The 21,913-nt window shown below is 47.9% G+C and overlaps 1 protein-coding gene and 1 long non-coding RNA gene across 2 annotated transcripts in view; one reads left to right on the forward strand and one right to left on the reverse strand.

Moving 5' to 3' along the window:
• The window catches only part of AOX2 (aldehyde oxidase 2), a 76,822-nt gene that overhangs the window by 593 nt on the left and 54,316 nt on the right, over positions 1–21,913 (reverse strand). Inside the window, 7 exon segments of the mRNA NM_001297488.1 lie at positions 10,194–10,361; positions 12,119–12,307; positions 13,028–13,093; positions 17,753–17,867; positions 19,340–19,392; positions 20,154–20,228; positions 21,563–21,691. Coding sequence (NP_001284417.1) covers positions 10,194–10,361; positions 12,119–12,307; positions 13,028–13,093; positions 17,753–17,867; positions 19,340–19,392; positions 20,154–20,228; positions 21,563–21,691 — 795 coding nt within the window.
• LOC108176874 (uncharacterized) lies at positions 1,030–8,101 on the forward strand. Its single transcript, XR_011387167.1, has 4 exons — positions 1,030–1,226; positions 2,053–2,256; positions 3,915–4,139; positions 6,151–8,101. It is a non-coding gene; the product is annotated as an uncharacterized lncRNA (long non-coding RNA).

Raw genomic sequence — 21,913 nt, forward strand, 5'->3', positions numbered from 1 at the left:
AAAGCAGAACACACAAAAGCTCCCTTTCCCAGTTGCCATTTTTTTTTTAAGATTTATTTATTTTTATTTGAAAGTCAGAGTTACACAGAGACAGGAGAGGCAGAGAGAGAGAGAGAGAGAGAGAGGGAGAGAGAGAGGTCTTCCATTCACTGGTTCACTCCCCAGATGGCCACAATGGCTGGAGCTGCGCTGATGTGAAGCCAGGAGCCAGGAGCTTCCTCCGGGTCTCTCACGCAGGTGCCATCTTCCACTGCTTTCCCAGGCCATAGCAGGGAGCTGGATTGGAAATGGAGCAACTGGGACTAGAACCGGCGCCCATATAGGATGCCGGCGCTTCAGGCATCAGCTTTACCCATCTGCGCCACAGTGCCGGCCCCAGTTGCCATGTTTTTGTTTGAACTGTTGACCTTGGGGGCTGGCGCTGTGGAGCAGTGGGTTAGGCCACCGCCTGAATACTGGCATCCCATTTGAGCACCAGTACCAGTCCCGGCTGCTCCACTTCTGATCCAGCTTCCTGCTAATGTACCTGGGAAGGCAGTGGAGGGTGGCCCAAGTCCTTGAGCCCCTGCCATCTATGTGGGAGACCTGTTACAGGCTCCTGGTTCCAGCTTGGCCCAGCCCCAGAGAAGCTCCCTTCAGGAATAGCAATGGCTAGGGTGCAGATTCCTACCCTGTATCCTGGGCCAAGCATCTTCAATGGGAGCAGTTGCACAGCTGTCAGGGGATCAGTGAGAACTCTTCTAAGACAGCAAGAGAGGCGAGGAGAATGTGGTCAAGAGTGAGAACACACTTGAGTGTGTGTGTGTGTGTGTGTGTATGCATGAGTTCTGGGCACGTGCCTGAGCGTAGGTCTGTGTGTGTGCCACCTGGGAACAGGATAACACCTCCAGCATTCCGAGGAAGGCACCGTGGGAGACGCTGCTCTGCGTAGCTATCCTGAGTCATGCAGGCTGCTAACGTGTTCTAGCTCAGAGTCCATGTGACTGAGACATGTCTGTTCTGGCCTAAGACCCTGCCAATCTACAGCAGAGATTTGCGCTAGGCAGGCTGGAGACCGCATGTTCCCACATGTTTTGGTGTAGGAAACAGAGGAAATAAAATGCAGTCTTGCCAGGCTGGTGGTTTGTCTCCCCACAGGCATTGCAATCTGTGGCCATGGATGGACTAGGAGGTTGGGCAAGCTTCATCTTGAGCGTTTTGGGGAGAAGCTTCTGAGCACAGCGTAGGTAAGCCAGGCTTCCCACAGCCCATGGAACGTTCACACGCTTGGGGGAAGGGCTCCCTTTACCAACCCGAACAAGAGGCGCTTCTAAGGCTGGTAACTCTTCCAGAACCACAAGGGAGGCAGGGAGGGAGGCGAGGCATGTAGGAGGTGAGAAGGGGTGTGGACCGGAGCCTGTCTTGGGGTGCCTCCGGGAGCAGGTGCAACCTTAGACTACACGTCGGCCAATGTTACAGGCTAGCGGGGGTAGGACAAGCCACTTGAAATTGAATGCTGTCCAGGAATAAAGGGGACTTTTTCCATTTAAGCTACTATAAAAGCAGTCCTGACTTGAGCCCACGACAAAGCCTTTTGCCCCTTGTAAGTCAGCATTATCAAGGTGTGAGCTGACACGGGTTTACAAACTCTCTTCTAAGCTCAGGTGCCCGATTGTAGGATTCAGAAGATGGTAACCAACCAAATCTGACGCTTGATGTGGCGTTCCGCTATGGCAGCCCACACAGTCCGCGTTCTTGTACTTTCTCACTAAGTCCATTTTTGTTGCTGGTGCTACCAAGGTAACAAGGCTTTTATCTATCCTATTGCCAAATCCTCTCTAAGGGCTGTAGAATCCTTCACATCTCTGAATCCTAAAGATTTTTTTTTTGTTTAAATGAAATCACTGTTTCTAAGGAAAAGTCCTAATTTAAAAGTGTTACTTACAGATTCTTTTTATAGCATTAAGGAAAACTTAACTTTCTTCCCCCCTGTGGAATCTTAAGTGACTGTAAGAGACACATTTTCCAAGAAGTACACTTTTTTTTTTCCCCCTCTCTCCTATCACCAAAAAGGAAATTACATAGAGATGAGGGTTCTGGCTGGGTCTGGCTGAGCCGGTCTGTGCTGCTGAGCTCAGAGTAGAAGCCACCGCAGCAAGTCTGTTCTTCCCAGAAATTCACCACCCGAGGAAGGGTGCAATTATAAAAATGTCATCAACAGCTCCATGATCCGGTTGACAGACCCAAACATGTAAAAACAAACAAACAAAACTTCAGGTACAGCAACCGCTCATTCAAATTGATTTCGGGGGGGGGGGGGGAGGGGGGGGCGGGCAATGAAAATGCCTTAGGCTTCTAGCCGGTACCTGCTTTTTGTTAAAGCCAATTTGCCCAAGAAAATGAGGCTGCTAGTTTAAGTAGTGTTATTCGCTCTGGCCTCCTGAGGGCAGCTTGATTTAATATGGAAACACTTCAAGGCCTGTGGGAGAGGCACATTTTGAAGTTCATTAACACTTATGGGTATTTGGTGATGACCTTAACTCTAATATTTACAGAGTGACTCATATTTACTCAGTATTTTACATGCATTATTTTATTAAATTTCCAGAGAAAAGTACTGAGTGTTTTACTGTCGTCTCTGTTTAAAAAATAGGTTTAGCCAGGCTGTCATTTACCTTATGGCTATGAGGAGGTTATTAAAGGAGAGTTTTAAACTTTCCAATGTTCATGCTCTAATACACAGCTCCCCAGCCTTCTTACTCAGAACAATCTGTGTTGTTTTTAAGATTTATTTATTTATTTGAAAGGCACAGTTACAGAGAGGCAGAGGCAGAGAGAGAGAGAGAGAGAGAGAGAGAGGGAGAGAGAGATCTTTCATCTGCTGGCCTAGCCCCCAAACAGCTGCAACGGCCAGAGCTGGGCTGATCTGAAGCCAGGAGCTTGGAGCTCCTTTCAGGTCTCCCACATGGGTTCAGGGGCCCAAGGACTTGGGCCATCCTCCATCCTGCTTTCCCAGGCCATAGCAGAGAGATGGACCGAAAGTGGAGCAGCCAGGACTTGAATTGGAGCCCACATGGGATGCTGGCACTGCAGACAGTGGCCTTACCCACTATGTCACAGCACCTGCCCCAAGCTGTGTTTTGACAAGCCAAGTATAAAGAGTGTTAGTAAAAAAAAATTTTTTTTGCATGCTACAGCATGGTGTGAATCATCATATATTTCAATTAAAAAACATGTAGTCAGTCAAATGTATTTAAAAATGTAAATTCTGAGATGAGCTCAGCTTTGTCCCGAGATACATTAAAGAGGGTTGGTGTCAGGCCACAGAGTACCTCAGAAAGTTGTGGAAAATGGGAGTTATTGATGAGTTTTCGGGAGCAGGTGTTTGGCCTGCTGGTTAAGACATCGATGTACTGCATCAGAGAGCCTCGGTCCAGTACCCTGCTCTGACTCCTGACTCCAGCTTCTGGCTAATGCAGAGCCTGGGAGGCAGTGGTGATGGCTCAAGTAACAGCACGGGCAGCCCGTGGGGGGCGGGGCTTGGATTGAGATCCTGGCTCTGTGTTCCTGCCTTGCCTCAGCCCTGGCCATTTCAGGCATTTGGGGAGTGAACCAGTGGACGGGAAAGTTCTCTTTATCTGTCTCTCTCTCTGCTTCTCAAATAAATACATACAAGTTTAGAGTTAAAAAAAGTTAAAAAGAAAAGGATATTTTGATGCAAAACTGATTATGAGTTATGTATCATATATCATGCCTCTCATTTATTTAATAAGCTGCGCGCTGCTAGAAAAAGATTTTGAAATCTGTTCTTAGTCTTTCGTAGACCTCCTCTATGACCCCTGCCTTCAAGAAAAGAGTAAAGCTTAGTTATAAAAGTCTTGCTCTGTGGTCACAGTGGGATAACCTAGCACCAGCCAAACACTTATCATTTGCAGTGTTTCTTCCTCCCCTACAAGATGGTAAACTCCTTGAGAGACAACTCACACATTTGGTTCATCATCATCCGCAAACCAGGCTGAAAGAAAGGTATCAAATTAAGGTGATGGATTTGATTATAACAGGAAAGGTGAGTGGGGGTTACTTGGAGGAGAGGGAAGAGAGTGGCCATGGCCCGGAGCAGGAGTGAGCCACCCTGTCTTCCACAGAGGAACAGACAGAAGGTGAGCCTGCCCCGGGGGAGAGGCGGTTGGTAGGGTGGGGTCCACGTGTGGTTGGAGAGGTGGGTGGGGCCGGGCTGTGCTGGACTTTGTTTTATAGGCTGGGCAAGGTGCGTTAGGAAGTTTGATCTTGTGCTTTGTGTGGAAGTCCCCTTGGTCACACCGCAAGTCTCTGGCTGCAGGAGCTGTGGGGAGACCAGTTAGGAGGCTGCTCTGCCGCAGGCCAGAGAAGAGAGTTGGCTGTAGGATTACTAGACAGATGTGCAAAGGCAGGGCTCCCTGTTGCACTCACTGCTGAGTTCCCAGCACTGTTCTGTAGAGCAAATGTTAGTGGAATGGATGCAAGTGGTTAGGAATGCAGGACAGGGACTGGTCCAAGACGTTGTCAGGGAGTAAGATTCATGCGGGGGAGGACTGGCTGCTGGGTGTGAGGAGAGAAACGCTAGGCTGGCTCCTGGGTTTCCCCTTCATGCTGGTATATGGACAGACAAGTAGCACCATTTCCTGCAGCAGGAAATAGCAGAAAAAGCTTTAGTGTGTGTATTTCTGGTCCCACCCCGCCACATCTTTCTTTCTTTTTCTTTTTTCTTTTTTTTTTTTTTTTGAAAGGCATAATGGCAGAGAGAGGAAGAGAGACAAACAGAGGATCTTCCATTCCCCGGTTCACTCCCCAAATGGCCACAATGACCAGGGTTGGCCAGGCCAGGGAGCCTGGAACTCCACCCGGGTGGGTGGCAGGGACCCAGCTACTGGGGTTATCTTCCACTGCTTTCCCGGGCACCTTAGCCGGGAGCTGGCTGGGAAGCAGAGCAGCAGGAACTCAAACCAGCATTCCAGTGTTGGATGCTGACTTTGCAAGTGACTTAACACACCAGACAACAATGCCAGCCCTAGGCAACTGTTTTTTGAGTGATGTTTTGCAGGAAAGTATATTTTCCCATTCCAAGTTTCCTGTGATCGAAAGCTCAGCAGTACCACTCCCACTTACGCTGGGGTCAAATCTTTTCAAAGATTTTTGTAAGGGATATTCCAATTTTATAACATAGGCATTACAAATAATATATACATATAAACATATATGAATTAAAAATGATTAAAAGTGTGTACTTGAGTATGTAAAGGGGCACTTTAAAAGAACTTCTGGAATTAAAGATAAGTTTAGGGGTCTATGTTTTGATGTAGCAGGTTAAGCTGCTACTTGCAATGCTGACTTCCCACAAGAGTGAAGTTTAGAGTCCTGGTTGCTCTGCTTCCAATTCAGCTTCCTGCTAATGCACCTGGGAAGGCAGAGGAAGATGGCCCTGATTACTTGGGTCTCTGCCACCCATGTGGGTGACCAGGGTGGTCTTAATTAAAAAATGAAAGATAAATTTAGGGTGAGCCTTTGGCTTAGCAGTTAAGATGTCTCTTACTAGGACTGGTGCTGTGGCATAGAAGAGTAACCCTCTGCCTGTGGCACTAGCATCCCATATGGGCGCCAGTTCAGGTCCTGGTTGCTCCTCTTCCAATCCAGCTCCCTGCTTCTAGCCTGTGAAACCAGTGGAAGACGGCCAAGTGCTTGGGCCCCTGGACTCGCATGGGAAACCTAGAAGAATCTCCTGGCTCCTAGTTTCAGATTTGCCCAGCTCTTGCTGTTGCGGCCATTTGGGGAGTGAACCAGCTGATAGAAGACCTCTCTCTGTCTCCCCCCATCCCCCAATGTAACTCTGTCTCTCAAAAAAGAAAAAAGATGTCTCTTATTTACCTTCTTCCTTGTGATCCCTCATGCTTGTTTCTGCTGGGAATTCTGCCTGTTGTGTTTGATCTTGAAGCAGAACACACATCCCTCCCCTCCCCGTTGCCACGTTTTTGTTTGAAAGGTTGACCTTTATTGACAGAGGTGTTAAAAACAAAACCAACATCTTTACAGTGTTGGAGAGCTATGACGATTCCAAAAAACCTTTTATATCCTAATATTTATTTATTTCATACACACACAAAGACAAAAAATTTAACCAAATCCTACTGTTCACAGGGCCAGCACTGTGGCTTAGTGGGTAAAGCTGCCTCCTGCAGTGCCGTCATCCCATATGGGAGCTGGTTCGAATCCCGGCTGCTCCACTTCCAATCAAGCTCTGTTATGGCCTGGGAAAGCAGTAGAAGATGGCCCAAAGGTTGAGCCCCTGCACCTGCATGGGAGACCTGGAAGAAGTTCCTGGCTCCTGACTTTGCATCAGCTCAGCTCCGGCCATTGCGGCCACTTGGGAAGTGAACCAGCATATGGAAGACACCTCTCTCTCTCTATCTGTGGCTCTGTCTCTCAAATAAATAAATAAAGTCTTAAAAAAAAATCCTACCATTCAGGATTTCTTCATACATTGTGTCCTTACTGTCAGCTCTCAGTCTGTACTGAAATGTAAGTGTGTGTGTGTGGGGGGCAGGCTCCCCTTCTTCAAGTGCCTGCCCTTGTTCTCCTCTTAGCTGCTCCTGGGTAAGAAGCCTGACTGCATTCTTGGGGCCAGCCTGTTCCCCCCAGCAGGGCTGGATGCTGGACAGAACACCTCAGTCCAGTCTGCAGGATACTCAGGTCAACTCCTGTACTGGGAATGGGACTTTTAATCTCTTCCAAACCCATTTCCATTTCCTACTCTTTTCACCAGATCTGTGCTTACCACATCCCATCATGGGGTGCTGGGTTGGAGTCCTTGGTTCTGCTCCCAATTCTGGCTTTCTGTTAATGCGCATCCTGGGAGGCAGAAGATGATGGCTCAGGTGTTTGGGTTGTTGCCATCATGTGGGACACCAGATTGAGTTTCTAGCTCCTGGCTTTGGCCTGGCCATACTGGCAATTATGGACATTTGGAGAGTAAACTAGAGGATGGGAGAATTTGTCTTTTGTTCTCTGTTTCTCTGCCTCTCAAATAAATTAATTAATTAAATAAAAAAGCTTATTTTGGTGCAAAAATTTTGTGAAATTCATGCATGGTTTAATAATGCATATTTCCATGAACTTTTTGAAGACTCCTTGTATGCATGGATCTCAGAAACTTTTGCACCAAAATAAATTTATCTTTTAATCTTTTTATTCTCCATTTTGAAGTCCCCTAAATACCACTTCTGCTCTGTCCTGCCTTGCCCTGCCCTGCAAATGGTTGTAGCTAGCTCTAGTTGGTAGGATTATGGCTTATTTTAACTTTAATCTTATACTTTTTCGCATTTTCTAATTTTTCTATCATGCACATGCATTACTTTTGTAAAGACAATCTGCAACACAGGTTATTAAGATGGCATTTAAAATATCAAACATAGATTATCACATGAAGTGGTATTTTGAAACCATGAATCCACTTAGGAGTATTTTAGAAGATATGAGATCACTTTTACATGGAATCTGACAATTTAATCAATCAGTGTACAATTAGCAGATTAGATTTATGTTAAGTTAGTTTAATCAAGCATACTTGCTTAAAGACTTGGGAGAAAATCCAGTTTCACTACAAGGGCCTGGTAGCCAGGACACCGAGTCCCAAATGGTGAATGAAATCGAAGTATTCACTTCCACCACTGCATCGGACAGAGCTGCTTTGTCAGACAACAGTGCTATTAAAAATGGCCTGAAATCTAGGAAATGAAAGAATTGATTTTCTAGCAGCCAGGCCTTTGGAAGAACATGAAATGAAATGAAAATTAGAAATATCTTTTCATGGTGTTATTTTTTTTTTAATTTTTCTAATCCGCCCCATTCCAGAAAGGGCATTTATGATCACAAAATATGATTGACAACTTTTTTTTTTTAAGCTCAGAGTACTTTTGCTTTCGTTCTTAGGGTGTGAGATGACACGGTTCCCCCATTACCATGTCATGAGTACAGTGAGGAGTGGGCAGTCAACAACCCTCCCAGACCAAACCAGCTCGGAGGGTGCAGCGTGCCATCGCCTGGCCCCGCCCACTGAGGAGGACCTGGCCAGGAGCTGCCCATCATTGCTGTGGACGTGAGTGTCAGATCACAGGCTGATCAGCACTACTGGAATACAAGCAATGCTGTTGAGTTAAATTTGAGATGTAGGGAGAAGAAGGTGGGGAATTGTAATGCAATATATCTATACGATTTTTCACTCTAGGGCTGGCTATTTTATTTTAAATATAATTTTAAAAAATTATTTATTTTCATTTATTTATTTTATTTTATTATTTTTTTTTTTGGCAGGCAGAGTTAGACAGTGAGAGAGAGAGAGAGACAGAGAGAAAGGTCTTCCTTTTGCCATTGGTTCACCCCCCCCCCCCCAAGTGGCTGCTATGGCCGGCGCGCTGCGCCGATCCGAAGCCAGGAGCCAGGTGCTTCCTCCTGGTCTCCCATGATGGTGCAGGGCTCAAGGACCCGGGCCACAGCAGAGAGTTGGACTGGAAGAGGTGCAACTGGGACAGAATCTGGCGCCCCAACAGGGACTAGAACCCGGGGTGCTGGCGCCGCAGTCGGAGGATTAGCCAAGTGAGCCGTGGTGCTGGCCTATTTTCATTTATTTGAAAGGCATAGTTCACTCCTCAAATGCCCCCAACAGCTAGGGCTGGATCAGGTCAAAGCCAGGAGCCTGGAGCTCCATCCAGGTCTCCCCCATGGGTGGCAGGGACCCAAGTATCTGAGCCATCATTTGTGCCTCTCAGGTTATGAATCCGCAGGCAGCTGGATTCAGAAGCGGAGTCGGAACTCAAACCTAGGCACTGGGGTATGGGGTACTGTAGAGTCATCACCCTCACGGCAGCACCTGGGAGGGTCTGGAGCCTACTGTAGCTAATTTCCCAAAGGAATCCTGATTTAAATAATAATAGCAGGGAATAGCAGAGGCAAGTGCTGTGTCGCAGTGGGTTGAGCTGCCACCTGCAGCACCCGCATCCCTTATGGGCGCCAATTTGAGTCCCGGCTTCTCCACTTCTGATCCAGCTCCCTGCTGATAGTCTGAGAAAGCAGTGGAAGATGGGTCAGTTGGCTGTGTGAAATGCTGGCCCCTGGGCTGGCTATTCTGAAGAGGTCAGTTAAGTATCTGGGCTTCTTTTAATAGAGAGATGAAAAGATAAATTGCCTTGCAGGAAAAGCATCAGTTGTTTTCTCTTGGAGAGGCAGGGTACTATGTGATGGCGACAGGCAGTGTGGGTTCAAATCTTAGCCAGGCAGAGTTATAGACAGAGAGAGGGAGAGACAGGGAGAGGTCTTCCACCCACTGGTTCACTCCCTGAATGGTTGCAATGGCTGGAGCTGTGCCGATCTGAAGCCAGGAGGCAGGAGCTTCTTCCCCATCTCCCACATGGATGCAGGGGCTCAAGCACCTGACCCATCTTCCACTGCTTTCTCAGACTATCGGCAGGGAGCTGGATGGGAAGTGGAGCAGCCAGGACTCTAGCCAGCGCCCATATGGGATGCGGGTGCCGCAGGTGGCAGCTCAACCCACTGTGCCACAGCACTTGCCCTTGCTATTCCCTGCTATTATTATTTAAGTCAGGATTCTTTTGGGAAATTAGCCACAGTAGACTCCAGACCCTCCCAGGCGCTGCCCTGAGGGTGATGACTCCACAGTCTTGTCTCCTCTCCCAGGAGGCGTTGTCCTGCGATGAGATGAAGCGGGAAGGTGGCAGCTGGGTACGAATCCCTTCACTTCTAACTGACGGCAGACAGTGTAGGCGCTACATTAGTGGAGGGAACACGCGGAGTGACATTACGAACATGCTTGACACATGGGCTCTTTCGGTGTGTGTTTTGTTGAAGTGCAGGGGCAGGGCCGGTCGGATGGGGCGGGGCGGGGGGAACACGGTCACCAGCGTGGAGGAAGCAGGCTGCTTCCCAGTTAGCTGTCAGTCTCTAAGCACGACAAAGGGCCCTCCTTCAGGGTGTTGCGATGAGCGACTTAACACATGGGGATGCTTTTCAAGAGTTAGCATTACTGCACTGCGGCAAGGTGGGCTTGGCTGTGTGGTTTGCTTTTATGGAGGCACACACCGCTACAGTTTGGTGATCCTTTTGCCCAAGAGATCTAAGAATCAGGAAAGAGACAAATAGATCTTGTGGAAAAATAAATATGTGCATACCATTTCTGTGAAGCGGTCTGCACAGGCCATCCGAACCCGCTCCGGCGTGGCTGGGCTCGTCACCGTGAAGTCCTCGGCCATGTCTCTTTCTCTGCGTGCTGCCGCCACTGCGTCGGCAATGGCAAAGAAGACAGAGGACCCCAGGAACATTCCAGACTCTCCGAGGCCCTGCAGGAACACACATTTGTTTAGAAGCTTCTATATCAGATGACAAGCTACTACAGGGCAGGGTTAAGTTGTGTTCACCATTGTGTCCCCAACCCAAAGCACTGTGTCTTGCACACAAAAAGTTTTCAAAAAATGTTAGCTGACTGACTTAATGACCGACGAAGCTCAAGTATTCTTAAAAATTCCAGTCACCTGAACTTCCTGGATCTTTAATCCTGTCTGGGTTAAATCTTTTAGGAAAGAGAGAGAGAGAAAGAGAGAGAGAGTAGGGTGAGGGAAAGGTATGCTATTTAGTAGAGAACATTCAATCAATTGAACCAGCCAACTTCATAAACCAAGAGAAAAATGTCTCATTAGGAGTCTGGGGTGATGGAAGGCAGGGTATTCTAAATGAAAGAGTAGACTTTGTTATCGGAGCGAGGTTGCAAACTCATCATCTGCAAGGAACAGGCAGGAAATGTAAGTGAATGATGTGAGCACATGGAGTACAGTAAGGAGTAGTGGGGACTAAGGTGAAGTAGAGATTCACCCATGTCCTACCTAAAGGACAGAGCTGTTCTTTGGTTCTGGCTAAATGTCGCCTTCCAGGAATGTATCAAAATGACAAAATCATTCCATTTTTTTCAAGAGAATTTAGACATTTAGACTTTAATGTAAAATGCCCTGATTTTTAAAAAAACACTGTGTAGGTCAAGGAAATAGATCTTCAGGCTGGATTTGGCCAACAGCCCCCTGTATGCAACCCTGAACTGGAGAGACCGAGCCTGAACCCTGGCCCATAGAACTTGAGCTGCTCCCCGGGGTGTGAGAGCCCCTCGCTGATCCTCTATTCCTTGTCAGCAAAACAAATGCAATGCTGTCGACCTCACAGGGTGTTGTGAGGGTCAAAGCTGGTGCCTGGTGGGTTCTGTAACTATTGCACGGTGCACCTCACGGCGGACCTGCAAACCCATTGTTCAGCACACTTAAACACGAGGCATCAAAGTTACATGCAATTTCCACTCTGAGGGTGGGGCTCGTGTGCAAACAAGCCTGCCCTTTATTCCAATTTGCAGCTCCATTAAGGGTTGATGTCTGGGCCTCCTGAGACTCCCAGTGTTTTGTGCTGGGCTATCTTTGTTGTAGGGTACTGAGGGCTGCTTAGCTACGCTCCTGACCGCTAACCATTTGTAACTGCTTCCTATATCCCCGGTCACGACCATCAGAAATGTCACCAGACATTGCCAAATAGTCTTTGGGGGGTGGGGGTGCGGCAGAATCACACTCCCTGCTGAGACCCACTGCCCTAGTTCACTCCTGGGCGTGGCTGAGGGTCTGAGGCTCCAGACAGCAGGGTTGCGGGGCTGGGGCAGGAGCCCAGGTCACCTGAGGCCCCAGTCCAGGGTTCTGTCCACATGGTCACCGCTTTCTAAGATTTTGGTGGCATCCTGCCCTCAGCTCCATTTACTTTTGCAGTCTTTAGGTCCTTCAGTGAAAAATGTTATGCTACTAAGAAGCAAAAAAAATCTCTGATGAATGTCAGAGCTTTCTGTGAAAGAGGATGTTAATAAAATGCTGGCCAGTGACAGCCACTGGGCGTGAACTCATCTTTCCTGAAGCTCAGTGCTTTTCCTAGCTGATTCAGCTCCAAATTTGAGCAGTCTCCCATGATCTGGTCTGGGTCACAGTCCACATTTATTTTTTATTTTGTCCATTGACTTCCATTTACTGTGCCCCCCGATCCATTACAGGGGCCGGGAGCAGGTGGGAGTACTTACCTTGGATGAATAGATGGTCAGCGGGGTTTGGGATGATGGCAAGAGGGAGACATTAAACACCTCCGGGACATCAGTGACGGTTGGAATTTTGTACTCATTCGGGCTCCGAGACAGAAGGATGCCTTCGGGGGAGTAGTGCAGCTCTTCGGTGGTGTAAAGGCCCATTCCCTGAATGAAGGAACCTTCGATCTGAAGGGGGACAATTGCAGGCTCTGTGACTTGTGTGGTTTGAGTATTTGAACCCTCCCTGCCCCACCCAGAAGCCAGGAGTTCAGTCCCCAGCATCTTAGGTTAATGGTGCCAAGCAGGTGGACATTTAATCCAATCATGGCGCTGGGAAGTGGTTGAGATCAAGTTAGATTGTTAGGGTGCAGCCCCATAATTGTGTCCTCGTGGCTTTATACTGAGAGGCAGGGATGTATACTATACATGTGTCATGAATAATAGTTTGGGTGTCCCTCAAAGGTCCACGTATTGGGGTTTTGGTCCCCAAAATCTGCTGTTAATGTCTAATGGATTAAGGCTGCCGAGTTGATCTACTGATGGCATTTAGGAGATCTGCCCAGTGCAAGGCCTTTAGGCCACTGGTGGATTGCTATTGGAAGGTAGTTCTCCAGGGACAGTTGTTTATTGAAGCTGAGTTTGCCTTAGCTTCTCTGCTTCCTGGCTCATTGTGATCCTCCGTCCACACACATCAGGCCCAGCCTAATGGGGCCTGCCTGATCTTAAACTTGAACCTCTAAAACCAGGAGCCAGAATAGACCTCTTTTCTTCCTAAGTGGCCTGTCTCAGGCATTTCCTTGTAGTAACGAAGAGCTGACTAATATGCTGACACTGTATCCATTTGAGAAGGACTTTTCCCATCCCACACCCTCCCTCAGGAAGGGGCATTAACCTAAGTGGGCCTACCTGCCCAATGTCAATAGCTGGATTTAGACTGCAACATGCATCCATGACGATGTCCGTTCTGATTTTCTGTCAAAACCAAAAATCCATAGACACTTGGATTAAATATTTAAAGAATGACTCAAGTGGTCTCCAGTTATGGTAGAACTCCTGCTGGTTCATTAATACTGCATAGAACCCTGTCACCATCTGCTAGGTGCTCCACATTCAGTGCCACAACCGTGACTTCTGCATGCATGGTTTTGACCCCTCTAAGTGACTCCAAAGTCCAGGAGCTGTTGGTCTCTATAGTGAGTCACTTGGTAAATCATTGAGTCTTGTGGTTCCTCTGCTTCTCAACCCAGATTTGTTGTTCTAAAAAGAGTAGAAGTCATGAGCTCATCTAGTCCTCGTGATGGCCTCATGTAGGTGGACTTGTGGCTACTGTACTGAGGAAATCAGGTAGCTATCATGGTGTGCATGAATTTGGGGATTTGCAAGATCTTGGAAGGCAGCATGGGAAAATGTTGAGATCACCTTCGACTTGGCCCGTCTGCTTCCTTCTCTGAGAACCACACTCTTCCAGCCCTTCTGTCTTCTTGCTAAGGAGCCACAGGAAGCTTCTCAGGGCCTCTGACCCACCCCGGGCATATCTCTGGGCTTCCCTTCTGTCCCCACACTGCCCACTGTGCTTATTCTGGGAACATCACCATTCTCTGTTCAGGCTCAGGGCCCAGGCTTTTACTGTCTACTTAGGCCTTTGGATTTGGCAGTTCTCTTTCCACTCAAATTGGCCTCTCAAACAAACTATGCTGACTGTTGGACCCAGTCTGTATCCAGCCTCTATCCGCATGGGCAAGGGGGTTGGATACCTCTCCAGTGGGCCTTCAACTTACTTCTATCTTGGAACCTGGCATGTACTGCATTATGGGTGTTGGGTAGCAGAAAGAAATGGCTGTGCACTAACACTGAATACACAAATACTTTAGTTCACCAAACAAACAACCTGCAGCAAGAAGCCTGCCATTTAAGTTCTCTGGTTTCTCTTTAATTAGAAGATATGGGGGCAGTGTTTGGCCCAGCAGTTATGTCATCACTTGGGATGCTCCTATAATGGAGTGTCTGATTAGAGTCCTGGCTCCTTGTCCAATCAAGCTTCCTGTAATGCACCACTGGGCGGCAGCAGGTGGTGGCTCACGAACTTAGGACCCTGCCACCCATGTGGGTAACTTGGGTTGGGATCCAGGCTACCACTGGCTTCAGCCTGGCCCAGCCTTGGCTGTTGCTGGCATTTGGGGAGTGATCAACAGATGGAAGAGAGAGAGAGAGAGAGAGAGAGATGCTGATTCTCTCCACAAATTCACGCAATAGCCAGGGCTAGGCCAGGATGGAGCTGGGAGCCAGGAATTCAATCCAGGTCTCGCATATGGGTGTCAGGCACCCAACTACTTGGGCCATCACCTGATGCCTCCCAGGGTGTGCATTAGCAGGAAACTGGAATTAGGAGCAGAGCACCCAGGTATTCCATATGAGATATGGCCAAACTATACCTTAAACACTAGATAAGATGTCTGTCCCCAGAGATAAACTGTTTTAAGGGGACAGAGTGATATTGAAACCTTAAACTGTAAATAACCTGAAAGGCACAAGGAAGACAAGTTTTTACCATTTCTTTCATCATCAATTTTGCTAGATCCCTACAAAGCCTGAGGCTCTCAGGTTTAATTGACAGACAAAATAACTATTTTCTTTTTTCTTTTCTTTTTTTTTTTTTTTTTGACAGGCAGAGTGGACAGTGAGAGAGAGAGACAGAGAGAAAGGTCTTCCTTTGCCGTTGGTTCACCCTCCAATGGCCGCCGCGGCCGGCGCGCTGCGGCCGGCACACCGCGCTGATCCGATGGCAGGAGCCAGGAGCCAGGTGCTTTTCCTGGTCTCCCATGGGGTGCAGGGCCCAAGCACCTGGGCCATCCTCCACTGCACTCCCTGGCCACAGCAGAGAGCTGGCCTGGAAGAGGGGCAACCGGGACAGAATCTGGTGCCCCAACCGGGACTAGAACCCGGTGTGCCGGTGCCGCAAGGCGGAGGATTAGCCTAGTGAGCCGCGGCGCCGGCCAAAATAACTATTTTCTAAATATTACATGGGACACATAAATACCAGAACATTATTTGTTGTTTATTTGACACTCAAATTTAACTGGACATCCTGTATTTTTATTTTTTTATGTTTTAAAAAACTTTTTGAAATATTCTTGTATTTTTTAAAGATTTACTTATTTATTTGAACATGAGAGAGAGACAGAGACAGACAGAGACACAGAGAGTTTGATCTTCCATCTGCTGCTTCACTCTCCAGATGGCCACAATAGCCAAGGCTCAGCCTCCTCAAAGCCAGGAGCCAAGAACCCTCTCCTGGTCTCCCACATGGGTGGAAGCAACCCAAGTACTTGAGCCATCATCTGCTTCTTTCCAGGCACATCAGTAGGAAGCTAGATTGGAAGTGAAGCAGCCAGGACTCAAACTGGCACTCCAAGATGGGATGCACCCACACAGTGGCTTACCCCACTGCACCCAAATGTCCACCCTCTATATTTTTATTTGCTAAATCTGGCAATATAACTGGTATGGTGGAGGGTCAGAAAACAGCTTCCTAGCCTCAAACCAGTTGTAGGTGTGCTGAGATCCTGGCAGGACTCTCAGGCTTATTGCCTGCTACCATCCATGGCTTCTTTGTTGGCTACACCATGCCATGCAGATATTATCATTAGCGATGTATGCAATGATGTGCAAAACACTAGCAATCATGATTTTAAAATAATCATGAGCAATCTGTGATCACACAAGTTTACTTCTTTCTTTTTTTCTAATATTTATTTAAGGCAGAGTTACAGAGAGGCAGAGGCAGAGGCAGAGAGAGAGAGAGAGAGAGAGAGAGGTTTTCCATCAGCTGGTTCCCTCCCCAAAGGGTCGCAATGGCCAGAGCTGGGCCAATCAGAAGCCAGGAGCTCCTTCTGGGTCTCCCACATGGGTGCAGGGGTCCAAGGATTTGGGTCATCTCCCACTGCTTTCCCAGGCACATTAGCAGGGAGCTGGATCAGAAGTGGAGCAGCCAGGACTGGAAATGGCACCCATATGGGATGCCGGCACAGCAGGCAGTGGTTTTACCTGCTATGACACAGCACCAGCTCCACAAGTTTACTTCTTGAAAATGATCTAACCTGGGCCAGCGTCGTGGCTCACTGGTCCTCTGCCTGCGACGCCAGCATCCCATATGGGCACCGGGGTTCTAGTCCTGGTTGCTCCTCTTCCAGTCCAGCTCTCTGCTGTGGCCCAAGAAGGCAGTGGAGGATGGCCCAAGTGCTTGGACCCCTGCACCTGCATGGGAGACCAGGAGGAAGCACCTGGCTCCTGGCTTCGGATCGGTGCAGCGCCAGCCGTGGAGGCCATTTGGGGGGTGAAACAATGGAAGGAAGACCTTTCTCTCTGTCTCTCTCTCTCACTGTCTAACTCTATTAAAAAAAAAAAAAAGAAGAAATGATCTAACTTAAAATTAGAGACAATATTAACATGTCCTAAGGATGAATTTGAATGGGATATAAGGGCAACTGCTCCAAGATATCGTTTTTTTTTTTTTTTTTTTTTTTTTTTTTTGACAGGCAGAGTGGACAGTGAGAGAGAGAGAGACAGAGAGAAAGGTCTTCCTTTTGCCGTTGGTTCACCCTCCAATGGCCGCCGCGAACAGCGCATCGCACTGATCCAAAGCCAGGAGCCAGGTGCTTTTCCTGGTCTCCCATTGGGTGCAGAGCCCAAGGACTTGGGCCATCCTCCACTGCACTCCCAGGCCACAGCAGAGAGCTAGCCTGGAAGAGGAGCAACCAGGACAGAATCCGGCACCCCAACTGGGACTAGAACCCGGTGTGCCGGCACCACAAGGTGGAGGATTAGCCTAGTGAGCCACAGCGCCAGCCCCAAGATACCCTTTCAGTCACTTTTTTTTTTTAAATCTTACTTATAAATTAAGTGGTAGCAGAGTTGACCAACAACGGGGCAATGAAAGACATTTTGGTAAGTTCCATTTGTCAGTTTTTACAAAAAAAGTTGATCATTTCTATTTTGGGGCAAGGTGGCTCGAGATGATGTTGGAATCATTTGTGTATGGAATTTAGATACGTCATGGGTGCATTCTGTAGACTTCAAACAATTTACTCTACCGTGGGTTTTGCTCTATCCTATTTAAGTTCCTATCATCTCTGTTCCCCAGCATGGCACCTGGGGTGTATGGGCGGGTTTATCCTTTATGTCGCAAGTCACTAACTGTGGGTTAAACATGACTCCCTGTCTCCAATAGGTGCTTCCTGAATGCTCCATTGAACAGCAAGCACAAACATTCTGTCACCTCCCTCCCCCACCACCATCTACTTCCTTAGAGGTTAGAGGTACCCTTGGGATAAGCGACTTTTGGGACATATTAGCACCGTGCAAAGTGTTCGCTCAAGACTATTTCACACAAGTTGCCCTTCCTTTAAGAAGAGAATGTTTTGTAATCCCTTTTAGGTTGCCGGGCACACTTCCTACTGGATCAGTGCATTGTCTTTTTAAGTGGAGATTCAGAATAAGGCCTGAACGCGGGACATTGCCATGACATCGAAAGACTCTTGTGGTATTGCATCATGGCCCCGGGCTACTTCCTGCACAGTGCAGTTTTGTTGTTGTGGTTTGAACTTGCCCAGAGGAAAGTTAGACTTGACTTACTCTGTGAGCGCCTGTCAGGCAGTCGATTTCCACCTCTGAGCAGGAGGCTCCGTAGACGTAGTAGGGGAACGGGTCCCCTTCCCCCTTGTCCCAGTCCATGAAGGCCTTGTAACCCCTGAGCAAAGAAATAAAGGCCTTTAGTTTGGTGGTGGAAGGGATAAATAATGTTGATTTATTTAAAACAGTATTGAGGTTTCACGATAGCCTTTCATTTGATCAGCGTTCATTTGAAACCCATTTTCGGGCTGGTGCCGCGGCTCACTAGGCTAATCCTCCACCTAGCGGCGCCGGCAAACGGGGTTCTAGTCCCAGTCGGGGTGCCGGATTCTGTCCTGGTTGCCCCTCTTCCAGGCCAGCTCTCTGCTGTGGCCAGGGAGTGCAGTGGAGGATGGCCCAAGTGCTTGGGCCCTGCACCCCATGGGAGACCAGGAAAAGCACTTGGCTCCCGGCTTCGGATCGGCACAGTGCGCCGGCCGCGGTGGCCATTGGAGGGTGAACCAACGGCAAAGGAAGACCTTTCTCTCTGTCTCTCTCTCTCACTGTCCACGCTGCCTGTCAAAATAAAAATAAAATAAAAATGAAACCCATTTTCACAGCCACCCTGAACTTGCATCCCAGCTGCGCATCATCTGCCTGCATAGTAACAAGGGCACCCCTGGTCCAGCAGTGAGGGTGCAAAAGAGGGAGAAGCCAGCTTGCTGTGTTGGCTCAGACTTCCCAGTGCACCGCTATCTTGGTGGGCTGGGGTTTGAGCTTTAGTCCTGTCTACACACTGAGAACTCTAGCTGAATTTTCTGTGTTCCCAGAGGAATCCCTAAAACAATGATAACTAAACTCACAGCACAGGGGGCTGTTTAAAAAAAAAAAAAGAGCTAGTGCCGCAATGCATTCATTGCTAATGGAGGTTGTCCTCAGAGCTCAATTTTGCTCTCTTTATGCAGAACTGAACTGAAGCAGGCAGAGCTCAACAGGTGCAAGGCCCCAGGCTGTCAGTTTCCCTCCTTCCTTCCTCTTCTCACGAGGACTCGCTGTACTGCTACGTGTGTGTGTGTGTGTGTGTGTGTGGGTAGTTTCCTTGTACTATAAACTAATGTCCTATGCTTCTTGAATTTGACCATCCGCTCTTCTCTATGTGCTCCGCTCAGTCAGCCTCATTTCCTGCAGGCCTCTCGCTCACAGATGTTCCAGGAATGACGGGTAATTATCCTCCTGCCCAGCAAAGGGCTTCAAAACAAAAAAAGGTTTTATGGTAAAGGGAGGGAGATTTGTGGAGCTGCCATTTATTTCTAATGATAGTGTCTTTTTACCACTCACACTAGAGAATAGAAAATAATGATTAGATGTTGCACATCCAAGTCAGGTTTTTTTCTTTTTTTTTTTTTTGGCCTAATTGGGCATTTTTATGATTTAATATTCCTTTGGTCATGATGCAAAGGCCTATATGAAATCACAAAATTTTTAGACCAGAAAGAACCTCAGTAGTCACATAATAAAAACTCACTTTACAAATAAGAGAACTGAGACCTGGACTGAGTGGGTTACCTCATTATTTTCTTAACTAAGTCAAGACATTATTGTAATTTTTACCTGAAATATCCAGTGGCTGAGAGACTGATTCGTTTCTCGAATGCAGCTCCAATCTGTAGAATGCGCACATTTAGTCAAAACAAATGCATCATCTTATGGGTAAAAATGAAAATATTCTGCCATTGTTTCTGGTGCTTTGCTATCCGTGACAGAGTCCACCCTCCCGTGGGCTTCCTTAGCTGGCGTGCTGCCAGTTTCTTTCTGATTGAGTTCGGACGTTTGGATTGAACAGAAAGAAACTGAAATCCTGCTACATAATCTGTGGTAAAGGGGCTTGATTCACAAGTTATCTGAGGCTTCATTCTCAAACGTTAGAACTTTAGAAAAGAAGTATGAATTTATTGCTCTAAAGAAATAATGTAGGATATTATAAAGGTAGATTTAGTGAATCACTTCCTCTGAGGCATTTGATAGCAATGAGGCCTTTTAGTTTCCCTCATCCCTACCTGAAGCTTCAGTATCCTTTTGTGCATTAGGAAGGCACAAGTGTTTCTCCCTCTTTTCTACCTAAGCACAGTGGGTGAGACTTTCTGGATACTTTTGCAGACTTCTGTTCCTCCCCGTGACTGCTGTTTCCTGTGTGCTCTCGCTGTATATGCCCAGTGTACATCCTGCAGCAGCCTTCTCAACTTCTTGTGACTCAGTCCTTTCGCGGAAATCCACTCAGCTGGGGAAGAAGCTTGGGGCATGGCTTATCATTGGGCTAGGGACTGAGAGGAACTGTCTCTACCTGGGGTGGCTGTGCCCTTTGGTGCCCTCTCAGCACTGGTCTGCTTTGCTTTTCTCATCTGTAGTAACGGAGTGGAACACTCACCCAGTCCTTCCATGAACCGTCTGGATTTTTTTTAATGATGGGCTCCAGGCGTTTCAGAAGCACCTGGCACGCGTTCTTGAAGGAAGAAAGATAACCCATGTTAGAGACGAGCCCAGTGGTTAAGATTTGTGTGAAAGAATATTCAAGCTTATTGATTAGGTCAGAACATGTGCATAGAATGCCGGACCCTGGTACAGTGGCCACACAGAGAGAACAACACAGCCCCTGCCCTTGCCTCAGTGACTGGAGCATTTCCCTTCCTGGTTCATTTCCTGAGCAAACAGGTTCAGGTGAATTTCTACTTTCAGATCCTCTTTCTTAGGATATTCAAGTCAGTCAGAAAATCACCAAGAAGAAAAGCTCCGAGTTCTCTGGCAGAGCTCCATGGTGCATTACTTGAACTGTGCATGCTTGGCTGGAATCTGGCCTGCCTGCCTTCCCCTGAGAATCTGTGCCAGGGGACACTTGCACAGCCTTGCATCACTTAGTACCCAGGTTTCTTCTTTCCAGTCTCCCGGGTACAGAGATTTCCTGTTCACAGCATCCATCCTGCCCTCGTTGTTATTGTTCTTCTTTTTTTTAAGGACTTATTTATTTATTTGAAAGGCAGAAAGAGAGAGAGAGAGAGAGAGAGAGAGAGAGAGAGAGAGGTGTATTTTCCACCTGCTGGTTCACTCCCCAAATGGCTCTAATGGCTGGGACTGGGCCAGGCCAAAGCCGAAAGCCAGGAGCCAAGAGCTTCACCTGTGTCTCCCACATGGGTGGCAGGGGTCCAAGTAGGTGGGCCATCTTCCGCTGCTTTTCCCAGGCATATTAGCATGGGGCTGGTTTGGAAATGGAGCATCCAGGACTTGAACCAGTGCTCCTCTGGGATACTGGTGTTGCAGGTGGCAGTTTAAATCCGCTGTGCCACAAAGCTGGCCCCCGTCCTAGCCTCCTTTCCTAGTAATTATGCATACAGCTTCCCCACTCCTCTCCACTTCCCAGCCTCCCTTGCAGCCAGGCATGGCCTGACACTGGTTCTGCTAACAGAAGATGAGTGGAAGTGAGAGGCATCCCATGCAGGCCTGGCCCAGACTCTTCCGAAGGGGCTGCCCTGTGCTCATGGTGATGAAGATGCTCAGGACAAACCTGACAGCCATATGCGGCGGCTGGCAGCCCTGCCAGCAATCTGGGTGCTCCAACAGCCAGACTTTCCCTCTGGACTCATCCGCGTGCTGCCCGGGGCATCCTATCCTGGGTTGATTTGTCACCTTAGTTCAGCTCAACTCTAACTAACGCCCTCTCCTGATCTTTTGGTTATCTGAAGCCAGGTGACCTCTCTGAATCCCAGACACTGTGCCTGCCTCCAGCTAAGAAAATCAGAACCGTGGGAAGCGCGCCGGGCAAAGTCACACGGGAGGAATCACCTGCACTGCTCGGCCGTTGACATCTGCACCAATGGATGCTGCTGTAGCAATCGTGTTCGGCACAGTTGCTGTGTTTGTTTCGCAGAGGTGCATGTAAGACATGGGTATTTTTAATTCGCGGCTGGCCACCTGTGAGAAAAAGGAGTATTTCCAAGTTTAGCGTGGACTTCTATGAAGATTTGAGTACCTCCTTTTCATAATATAATATTACTATTTTTATTACATCTATAATGACTTTTGAAGTAAAAAATAATGTACTTTATAAGCATAAAAACTATCTCCTAGTAGGGTCTCACACAGAATATTTAAAGTGTTTTCTTGGCAATGTTTCATAGTGGTCCTTCTTTTTAC

This window comes from Oryctolagus cuniculus, chromosome 3, assembly GCF_964237555.1.
Source record: "Oryctolagus cuniculus chromosome 3, mOryCun1.1, whole genome shotgun sequence".
Classification (NCBI taxonomy): Eukaryota; Metazoa; Chordata; class Mammalia; order Lagomorpha; family Leporidae; genus Oryctolagus; species Oryctolagus cuniculus.